The 11,429-nt window shown below is 44.1% G+C and overlaps 1 protein-coding gene across 1 annotated transcript; it reads right to left on the bottom strand.

Moving 5' to 3' along the window:
* Positions 1-254: 254 nt before the first annotated feature.
* matn1 (matrilin 1) lies at positions 255-4,771 on the bottom strand. The gene is made up of 10 exons (XM_085395750.1): positions 4,557-4,771; positions 2,950-3,134; positions 2,694-2,858; positions 2,374-2,596; positions 1,432-1,563; positions 1,152-1,324; positions 835-1,066; positions 593-745; positions 438-513; positions 255-313 (listed from the first exon to the last, which is right to left on the bottom strand). Exons 1-10 carry the CDS (start codon positions 4,642-4,644, stop codon positions 262-264), a joined length of 1,479 nt encoding a protein of 492 aa, XP_085251876.1. The 5' UTR covers positions 4,645-4,771; the 3' UTR covers positions 255-261.
* Positions 4,772-11,429: the final 6,658 nt, after the last annotated feature.

The following is an 11,429-nucleotide window of genomic DNA, read 5'->3' as shown; positions in this document are numbered from 1 at the left end:
AACAGACACACAAACACACACAGAGAGGCATGTTCATGTGGTAACCAACGTTTGTGTCCCAAGGGTAGAAGAGACAAGAGCAGAAGTGTAGAAAAACAAGAGGTGGTTTGGAGGGGTAGGAAAGAGCCAAGGCCTGGATTATCACACACACACACATTGATATGGAGAGGGGTGTGTCTTCATTATTTTACAGGAAGTAAATTTTGTGTGTGTGTGTTTGTATTTGTACATGGGTGCATGTGAGTAATGGGATACGAGTCCTTAGACGATTTTGTTCTCCAGCAAGGCGATCCTCTTCGACATGCTCTCTAGTAAGATTCTGTCAAGGAGAGAAACTGTGAAGGCAGTCAATAAATCAGACAGTGCGAAAACAACTTTAACACCCTCCCTCCCAAAATAATATCCTCAGACAGTGTCACCTGTCATAAAGGATATGTTTTTTTGTTAGTGCCTGTAGGGCAGCTTCAACTTTCTTTTGGAACTTTACAAGGGAGTCGCATTCACAAGGGTCACCTGTGGAGCCAAGAACACACGGGTTAAAGATTTGTCTGATTTGTGAAGTATAACAACACATTTGTTTAAAACTTCTCACCATTACAGACGTTAATCTGTAGCTTCTTGGCAATCTGGCTCATGGCCTTGAAATCGGCGGTGTAGAAGTAGTGCTCTCCGGTTGGCTCAGAGGCAATCTCTTTCAGCTCGTCCTCAACTGCATTGCCCACTCCGACAGCATACATCTTAAAGCCTGCAATGAACGCGCTCGTTCCTTCATCTGATTCACATAAGTATATATTTTTATTCTGCTTTAGACGTAACCTTCCCACTCCCTCTAACCGTTTTCCTTGGCCTTCTTGGCAGCCTCTCCGATGTAGTCCTGACTGCGCCCATCGGTGAAGACGATGCCCACCTTTGTGACTCCAGGCCGGGCACCCTGACCAAGGCTGAAGCTGTTTTCTACCAGATAACGGAGAGCCTGGCCTGTCATGGTTCCCCTCTCCAGGTAGGCCATCTTTTTCACAGCTTCTTTGAGGTCCTTCTTGTTGTTGTAGCGGCCCAAGGGAAACTCCTGCGGTGGAGCAGAATTAGGATGATGATGAGGGTGGAAGTGAAAATGCTTACTCTAATGTAAAAAAAGAAAAACTGACTCATACCGGTTTGACTGTGCTGGAGTACTGCACCAGTCCGACATGAGCCTTGCTTTCACTGACGTCCAGCTTGTCGATGATCTGGTTTATCCATTTCTTGACCAGCTCAAAGTTCTCAGGACGCACGCTCTTAGAGCCATCGATCAGAAACACAACGTCTGTTGCGGAGTTGCTGCAAGCTGGTGAAAAACAAAACATACACACACGGACACACACGGGGCATGTTAATGTCAGAGCATATTTATCATACTTGGACACATACCTTCTGAGACAAACACCCACTCACCACTGCAGCTACGACCATTGTCCATGAGGGTAAAACCTTCTCTGCAGGCACACTTGTATGATCCTGGTGTGCTGATGCATACCTGCTCACAGTCATGATCCCCAGTGGCACACAGGTCAGACACTAGGTCTTCTTACATGCACAACACACACACACACACATAAGAGGGGGCAGGCAGGTAGGGTTAGAGGGAGAAATAAAACTATGTCAGTTTGAAAATGGGAAATTCTAGCATTGATTTTTTTAATGATCCACTGTGACCTGCAGTTGACCTGAACAGGTTTGAATATATGTAGATGATGCAAAAATCCAGTGGAGCCTTAAAGCAAACGGAGGAAAAGATCGGAGCAGCCTTAAGCTAATAAAATCCAGTTTTCTGGAGGATTTTTCAACGTGATGCACAGGCTCCTCCTCAACACTATGATAATGCTGCTCTCATCATCTGCACGTGCAGCGATGCTGGCTGCCGCAAAGCGAGAAGCAAACAGCAGTCGAAGCTGCCGCAGACTGGGAGCGCCGAAGGGCATCACTAATTAGAGGCTTAATGATTGGCACTAATGGATCGGTAATTACAGATAGATCAGTCTCGCCTCTCGGTTATGTGAGAGTTGACTGAAGAACAGGACTAAATCTCATTCCAAAAGGTTGTTTCTACCCTAATGCCCTCGTGCTGTGGGGAATTTTAAATGAGTTTGAAGGACTGAATTAATACATTGTAATCTTGTCGAGGACGAGCAGAGGACAAAAGGGAGAGAAGAATAAATTGGAATGAAAAGGATGACAGTCCAGACACCTTACCCTCAGTACAGGGGAGCAGCAGACAGCTCTCTCCACAGGAATGAAGGTGTGCATATAATGAATCCCTCTTTCTTGCTGCTGTATCTATACCTCCTACAGTACATCTCTAATCCTTCTCTCATCTCTTCCTTCTCCCCCTCTTACCACAAAAGGCCTCCTGGAACTTCTTGGTGAGCTTCTCGATAACGCTGTAGCTCTCCACATAGTCCACATGGTCATCCAGAGGATCGCTGGCCATCTGCCTCAGAGTGTTCATGTCCACGCGTCCCACACCGATGGCAAAAATCTCAATGCCGGCGTCTCGTGCACGTTGAGCTATATCCTTTACATTGTCCTGGGGACGCCCGTCTGTCACAATAATGGCAACCTGTGACAGTGAGGGTTCAAAATAGATTATAAAGTTACCATTGCGGTTATGAAAGAGGTGAATTTCACGTGCAAACGCATCTAAACATGTGGCAGACCTTGCCGACGTCAGAAGATTTTGCACGAGCGCCCTCGGCCTCACTGAAGGCAACATTCATTGCAAACTGGATGGCCAGGCCAGTCATGGTTCCGGTGGACAGCGGCTCAATTTTGGTCACAGCCTTGATCAGCCCGGCTTTGGTGCGGTGGGTCTTCAGAGACACCTACAGTTCCACAACAGCGCAGTGAGTGAGATCGAAATGAGAGAAAACAAATCAGAAACGTCGGAAATCGTTTTTTAAACTTTATCCAAACCTCATTCTTAACGCGGCTGGCATAGTTGACAACTCCCACACGAGTGGCGCTGGGTCCAACATTCAGCCCCTCGATGACTTTTGCCAGGAAGACTTTAACTTGCTCAAACTCTGAGGGGCGAACACTGCGACTGCTGTCGATGATGAACACGAGGTCGGTGGGACGGGCTTTGCACAAACCTGCCGCTACACGTGAAGAGAAAAGCAACTCAGATGTCACCATAATCTCATATTCATTTTATAAAGTTATAAATTATTCCTCATTCCATCATTCCTCATGATGATGGATGGAGATCATGAAAGTCAGGGGAGATGTGGGTGGAGCATGGAGTGAAGGGCTGTTGAGAGGAAAAGGGGAGGGCAGAGGTGATGGAGAGTGGTGAGATGTATATGAGAGGAAGGGCTGGAAACAGGACGCACAGAGGCAGCAAGGGTGGAGAGAGGGAAAGGTGAAAGTACTGCGATGGAGAGAGGACACAAAAAGAGCCACTGACCCACTTTAAGTGTTTTCAGAAAGCTTGTTGAGTATCTCTTGCATGAATATATCAATAATTAATCCATAATTAGATTCCACCAAGAAAAGGCGTGAGGTGTGGTTACATTTTCACAAAAAAAACATGGACTCTGACAGATTTTTTTAGAAAAGGTGTGATGAAATTAAGCTTTGCTACAGCGATACGGCTGGTGACCCGTAGCATTTTCAGTGTAAACGCGGGCATTTTGGCATCATTAAGCAAACTGCAGCCAGCGTCTACTGCATATCACTGATCTCCCTCCTCGCCCTTCACCTCTCTCCCTCCCTCCTCCCCCTTCTCCTTCTGTACACCTCCTCTCAATCTTTGACATGCAAGAAACAGCAACGGCCACACTCCATCCTGAACAAAACAGTTATCCAAAATGTGCTTATACAAATTAACGACTTGAAAGAACATCATAACCCCTTTTTTCACGTGGCAGAGCACGTCATCTACTAATCAGGAGGTAGAGCAGGTCATCTTCTAATTATGAGGTTGGTCTTTTGATCCTAGGCTGCTCCAGTCTGCATGCCAAATGTCCTTGGGCACAATACCAACCCCAAGTTGCTCTCCGATGTATCCATCAGAGTGTGAATGTGTGTGAATGTTGAATAGGAAGCATGTAAAAAAGTGCTTGTATGAATGGGTGAATGAGGAGAGTTGAGCTGCATAAAGTGCTATAAGAACCAGTCCATTTACCTTTTCTCCCAGTCCCTTACTTATCATTCTTAAATAGCTATGATATATACAGAAAGTTAGTGTCCACATCTAACCATCATACATTTTTCCCCAAAAAAATGTATGATGATACAGCATCTCATCCAGCCTATTCACACACAACACACAAAAAGATTCTAACCACTCAAAAAAATTTTTATGTCCTTCACCTAAAAGGCAAACTGATGATCAGAGCAATATTTCTCACCTGTTGAGACCAGACTAATGCTCGCTTTTTAAAAGCTGTGTGAGGTTTTTCTGCTCTATGAGTTCACTTTTATGATGATAAAAGGCAAACGGGTGTTAGAAGCAAAGCATCACACAATCAACAGGAGTTAAGACATAGGCTTTAGGGGTTAAAGGTCATTATTCTTACCCATGGCGGCGGCTGTGCGAAGGTCTAAGTTAGCTTGGGCTCCTATTAGGCCAAGCAACAGCAGGAACAACGGCTGGATGGGCGTCATGGTGACAAAGGCGGGGGGTCCGAGCGCGGCCGCAGACGGTCCTAGAGTTGGGAAGCAGAAAAGAAAGCGAAGCGCAGCTCCAAGCGATGGGCACGGCCACAAAGTGAGACCAAGCGACTCTGAGCTGCAGGTTATCAATGCACGAGCTTCACACACTCAGCCCACAGACAACCCCCCTCTAAAGCTGCAGTGTGTGCACGGATGAGTGTGCGTCTGTGGGAAAGAGAAGGAAATACCTGCTCTGGGAGGACCTAAAACGGTGGGCAGGGAAAGACAAACACACCTTGATATGGTTAGGATGGACAGGTAAGTGTGTATGTGAAGGTGGTAAATTTTTGTTGTGTGTGCGCACCGGTCCCCCAGTGGGTTACAGTATGTGCGTGTCTGGCTGGGGGTACAGGAGCGGCTGGGGTTTGGTGCAGGGCTCGCGCCAGTGCTGCTGCCCCAGGTTGGATTTGGCCAAAGCTCAAATAAACACCGACATGAATTCCTCTTTTCTATCCGTGTTCCCTCGTATAGCAAACACACATTTATGGTGCGGAAGTGAAGCAGAGCCGCCATACACAGCCTACAGTGTTCCTGCTGCTCTACACGTTGAGTTGCGTGTGTGTGCGCATTTCTCTGTAAATTTTAAATTGTAGGTATACAATCCATTTCCTGGTTTCTGAGTTTCAGTATTCAGTGTCATTCTCAATCTCCTTGCTTCACATTTGTAAACCCTTCTGAAACATTTTTACCTCAAAATCAGTTTTATAATAAGACAGATCAAACACACACACACACACACACACACACACACACACACACACACACACACACACACACACACACACACACACACACACACACACACACAATGAGAGTAAAGGTAAATCAGATTTCCTTTTTTCAGCATCTTCTCCTGAACTTCTCTGGTATATACTCTCCACTGTATGACAGGCAGCAGGGCCCCATTGGAGTAAACACAGCAGCAAAACACACTTTCATCAATAAGTTCATGTACACATCTTTAATCTTGCTATAGAGTCCACACAAACACACTCAACAGAGACCCCTCTTTTCCCCACACACAAGCAGACATTCCTCTGAACCCCCACCCACCCCCTTCCTCCTCCACACAAACTCACTGAACAAGCCGCAATTGAGGAGGGAGTCTGTGAGGGGAAGAGGAGTCGGGGCTCTGGCTGTACAGTAACCAGTTAGTCAGATTTCCAAGTGAACATGCTGCAAAACCAACTGAACAGGGTGTGTGTGTGTGTGTGTGTGTGTGTGTGTGTGTGTGTGTGTGTGTGTGTGTGTGTGTGTGTGTGTGTGTGTGTGTGTGTGTGTAATAGTGGTGAAATGTTAGAGATTAAAAAGAGAAGAGATGTTATTCCTGGACAGTGTGTCATCTCTGGAAATGGTCAGTTTGGCTCATAAGAGAAGATACATCACACATGCACAGCATTATGTAGTAACACACACACACACACACACACACACACACACACACACACACACACACACACACACACAGACACAGGTTATGTAACACTGTCTACCGGCAGGCTGGGCAAACATAAGCAGGTAACTGAAAGAACCGGACCTGCATTTGAGAACTACTCTGCTCAAAAACATTACAGGAATATTCGTTCATCGCAGTAAAACACAAAGTCAGCAAAACTTCAGGGATATCAGTCTGTTCATTTAAGGAAGTGAAAACCACTGTGAATCTATTTCACTTGTTTTGGTGCAAATTAAAGTGCTAACAGGGGTAAGAATAAGACAGATAGAGGAGAAGGATATAAACCCAGCAGTAGCACCAGTGTCTGCTCCTTTGAGCAATAAACTGGAGGAGCACTGAAAGAAACAGAGTCCATGAAGGTGTCACAAGGGCACAACGATTATGTTGCTCGCATCCCAGCACTGTGCAATTGAACTGGCAGGTCCACCACTGGCACCCTGTTCTCTTCACAGGTTTACACTGAGCACCTGTGACAGGTGTGAACAAATCTGCAACATCATGACCAGTTTGGGAGTGGCTCAGTGATCATCTGAGGAGACATATCCCACAGACGTTCTACAGAGAGGCCAGTTAAAGTTAACCTGATTAGGTTAGCTTAGGTTTGGTCAGAGACATGCACGGGTACCCTGCTGGAGGTCATTTTGTAGGGCTCAGGCAGTGCTCCTCCTCCTGTTCCTCCACAAACAAAGGAGCAGATAGTAGTCCTGCTGCTGGGTTGATGTCCTTCAACAGCCCTGTTCAGTTCTCCTTGGGTAACCCTTATCATCCTGTGTTGACGCACGGCTTTAGTCACACAGATATCGAGCAGAACAGCTCAAATACGGAAAAATGATTCAAAAGACTGCAGAGCAGATCTTACTTAATGACAGTAGAGAAGGACTGTGAATACCAGTTAACTAGATTACCTTTTCCCTAATCTTTGGCTAATCATTAGTTTAGAAAAATTTTAAATGCCACCTTTAAAAAGGTGGTTTTGCTTGACTGAGAAAAAAGTCGTTCAACAACAATTTAGGATAAATATTTTAATCCAATTTTATATCCAGGGCAAATTTGTTGTGGTCCCCTGTGCTTTTAGGTGTTGGCCTGATTTCTGTCTGTTCTCCGCCCTTTGGTCTAGCTTCTCTTTATCGTGTGGGTGTGTGATTGTTTCACTAACTGTGCTTCCTCCTCCTGGCTCTTCTCTGCACTTGTTATCAGATTGTTAGCATACTGTGGTAGAAGTAATATAGTGTGGTAGAGGTGCTTAGGTGTTTTAATGCTTCCTTGTTACCAATCCTTGAATCTATACTCACCTGCCTTCTCTTTCTTTATCCTAGAAAACTTACCTGCCTGTGTCATTCGCTGCCCGCCTACTGGAGGAAAACACCCCAGCAAAAGATTGAGACTGAGCTGAGTTATCAGTTGTTTTTTTAATCACACACCTTTTTTGGTTTAGAGCTGAGCACTCTACCTGTGGGTCCTTCTTATTAAGCAACAACACAGTTAATCTGGTTTATCAAGTGAATCAGAGTGTTTGAGGTCAGGAGTCTTAATTGAGTGTACAAATAAATAGGTGTGAATCAGGGAGTGAACGGTGGCATAAAAAAAATATATTTTTAACACATCCGGTGTGTAAAGGCCTTTAGAACTTATTGAATTAGAGAGAATGGAGGGGTTTGAAGCATGTGTAGTAGTTGCTATGCATTTAAACACTGTACTTTCCACTTTAGTACATTTACAGAAGATCCAGTCAGCAGTGAGCATCTATGCCAGATACCTGCAATTAGGCCATTAACCATCATTAGAACTGGAAATTATGGTACAGCTCCACCAGCACATGTAATTTCAGTGGCTGCTGAATTGTTCAGTGTTATTTCATGACCTGTGTACAAAACACAAGGACTGCCTGATTATTTATTAGGTTTATCATCTAAAACGCAGAGGCTGGGGAAAATCTGTCACCATCATACTGTGAAACACTGAAACCTGAAGTTACACTGGTCATAATGGATTGACAAACCAGCTTGTTGCCCTGTTACAGTCAGTATTGCCAGGACTCAATACTACACCTACACCTCAGCCTTAGCTCTCGACCGACCCTAAAGTCATTAATTATGGTAACATGGGAGACACAAGCAAACCAATACTGGGAAAATGTGTGTGTGTGTGTCACATGTGACCTTGAGCTTCATTTGGGTGAAGACCCATTGGCCAATCATTGTTGGTAAGTTTGATTCTGACCAATAGTGCAGGAAAAACTGCAGAAAGACAGATGGATGTCTGATGCCTCACCATGGCATGAGCTCATCAGTCCTTCAGCCGAATGAGCCCTGGAGTCCTGGAGTTATTGCCTGGTATTTATGGTAAACAGCCTGGTTTTGTTGGCATTACAGAGGCGTTCGGGTTCAGTGTCTTGCACAAGGACATTTTGGGATGTGGACAGGAAAAGCCGGGATCAACCACTCACCTTCCGATTAGTAGAAGTTCCCCTTTACCACCCAAGTCAAAGCTGCTCTATGAGATTATGAAACCTTTGGAAAAATAGTCTTTTTAAGCACTAATCCATTAAAAAATAAAAATAAAAATAATGATCATTCATTGGACACCCACAATCAGCTCAAACTACACAGTTATATAAGGTTTTCCTTTTTCCAACCCATCCGTTTACCTTCTTGTAGCAAAATAGAAATCTAATATTAAGACACGATGTATTTGCTTTTTTTCCCCAAAAAGGGAAACGTTCCTGTAAGTTTATTTTTTTCTCTGCCAACCATTTCAAGGTGCTCGGTTTAGAAAACTATCATCACAATAGTACTGCCAGACCCGGGGAGTGCATGGAAAGAAGTGTAAAACAAACACATTCCTCCATCTCAGCCTCACTGCGTGCCATTAAGCATTTTCATAAGGCAGCATACAAATAATGCCACTTTTAGTGGAAATATTTACTATCAACAAGGTTAGCTGAGATATTTTATCGCTGTCAAATCTGGACCTTCCACTGTTTGTCCTCGTTTTTAAAGCCACGCTTGAACACACAAATCTATTTATTTTATCCAATAGGGTGTTATTTTCCTGAGCAACTCGCCCTCGTGTCCCATCTTCTTCCAATCCCAACAAAGTCTGTTTGTCATATCTTCTAAAAACAAACGAAAAAATCAACAGTTTAATGCTATTTGAACCAGGCGACTGGAGGAACTCCAAACTGTGTCTCGGTTTTGTTCTACAACCAACATCATTACTTTCAATCTGTTATATCAATAAACTTTATCCACCAATATCAATAAACTCCATTACTTGATCTGACCGAGCAGTGTGGGGTTTTCTTTTACTTTTTAACCGTCAGTCGGTGCGTGTGCACGCATACTGTCACGGCTTTTGGAAAGAGTGGGAGGATTTAATGTTTGACCACATCCATAAATATTGAAACAAGTTGCCTTTCTTCAAATCTCAGAATACTGAGTAAATATTGACACGGTGGGATCGGGCTGGAGAGAAGCATCCCAAACCTGTGCTCACACACGTATGCACATATCTGCACACGCACACACACAGTCGTTTCCCTCCAGCTGTGCTCTGAACGCTCTCTGTTCACACGAGGGAAGTCCTGGAAAAAATAACTACAGAGTAACCCGACATGAAGCGCTCCTCAGTCACATGTGTAAGCTCAGTGATACATGAAGGACTCTGAAATTATGTAAATAGCACGAGTACTACACAAAAAAAGAGTCAATCAGTATCGGACTTCAGCCCGAGTAAAAACATTTCTTCCTTGAGTTTGAAGAGAGCCCTCACTTCTTCACAAAATAAAGTTCTGTGCGTGCCTTCTTATGCAAGAAATTTTTGCACTGCAAATGAAGTTTTTGTGTATGTGCGCGAGTGTGTGTGTGTTTATGCTGCTCGTCTCCTGCCAACAGTAACAGCTCAGTAGCCAGTGAGCAGGAAGAGAGAGGTTCATTAAAAACCAAATACAGAGCTTACATAACCAACAGTTCTGTTCATCCCAGAACCCCCTCCCTGTGCTACAAACACACTTCTCCTTCATCCCCATCTTCTTTCCCTCTCACGCCTACTGGCAGAGCCCACCCATCATCCTCTTCTCCTCCCATAGCAACAGCTCATCTCAGCTCTCCTCCCTTGTTCCTAGACCAGCAGATTGCCTCAGTCCCTCCATCTCCCCCATCCTTTATCTGCTCCCTCAGTCCCTGCCACCTCCTCTTTGCTCTCATCATATCTCCTTCTCTTACTCCCACACCATTTCAAGCTGTACTTCAAACTTTACAAACAGCGGGAGTACGAACCAGGAATATTAACTAGAGTTAAAACAGGAAACCTTTGATTTTACAGAGAACAAGGAAATGTCACATTGCTCCCAAACGTCTTTTTTAGTCTCAGGAAAAAGCCTTCAGCTCTTTCAGAGGTGTGATTTCATATAGGGATTTGGTTTCCACAAGCCTCTGTTACTCACTTGCATACTAAAGATAAAGGGTGTGCAAGTGCAGTAAGTGTGAGAACACAGCAGATGGCAACACAGATTAAGGCTTTGGGCTGTATTAGTAATTGTCTGGAGTAACTCTGCTCTAAAATCCACTGTCGTGATCTTCCTCCATCAGTCAAACCCATTCTCCTCCCCAGCAGAGGAACATTTGAAAAACTGCATCTTTAATGCTACAGATACTGGCACGTGGTTGTCTCACACTAAAAACCACCAACATAGGATTAACTCAAGCATGAATCAAACCGGACAAAAACCCCTCATTTAAATTAGAGGATCCCAAAATGAGGGATGTGAACTACCTGGATCACACGAACATAATCTGCTTTCACCAACAGTCCTCTTCTGATATGAAACTTTAGATCAAAATCTCACAGTTTTGACACAGTGGAGAAAATCCAGCGTGCAAAGCAGGATTGATCTAAAATTAGCAGCATCACTGGGAACAGTTTAGAAGTGCACGGGGAGAAAACCTTGAAGGGGAGATCCACCAGTCTAAGAAAAGAAAAGAAAAAAAAAAAAAAAAAAAAAAAAAAGCCATGACCACCATCTTGATGGCCAGAGTTGTGGACCATTATGATCACACCTCATATTATCAGTTTATAAATCAGCTTCTACTTATGGGTGACCACAGCAGGACTGACAAATGTTAACAAATTCTTTATCCAGTTTAACCGAATCACAGAGACATTGGAACCAGAAACATTTTAAAGCCCTAATATTCAAAAACAAAAAAGCAACAGGACTACATATTACACATATATTTCTAACTTATTTATAACTCTAAGGATATTATAGTATATTTGTGTC

The sequence above is a fragment of the Rhamphochromis longiceps genome, linkage group LG22 (assembly GCF_057381845.1).
Source record: "Rhamphochromis longiceps isolate RC_006_pf linkage group LG22, R_longiceps_female_GT1.1, whole genome shotgun sequence".
NCBI lineage: Eukaryota > Metazoa > Chordata > Actinopteri > Cichliformes > Cichlidae > Rhamphochromis > Rhamphochromis longiceps.
Note: the sequence above shows the minus strand (reverse complement) of the source record. Positions and strands in the feature narration are given on the sequence as shown.

Bases quoted from the DNA above. Each gene is read 5' to 3' on its own strand.
- matn1 (XM_085395750.1), bottom strand. From the start codon at position 4,644: ATGACGCCCATCCAGCCGTTGTTCCTGCTGTTGCTTGGCCTAATAGGA. The intron at 1,564-2,373 runs GTAAGAGGGGGA...TGTGCATGTAAG, and splicing joins GTTCCAGGAGGCCTTTTGTG to AAGACCTAGTGTCTGACCTG. The intron at 746-834 runs GTTAGAGGGAGT...CGTTCATTGCAG, and splicing joins CAAGAAGGCCAAGGAAAACG to GCTTTAAGATGTATGCTGTC.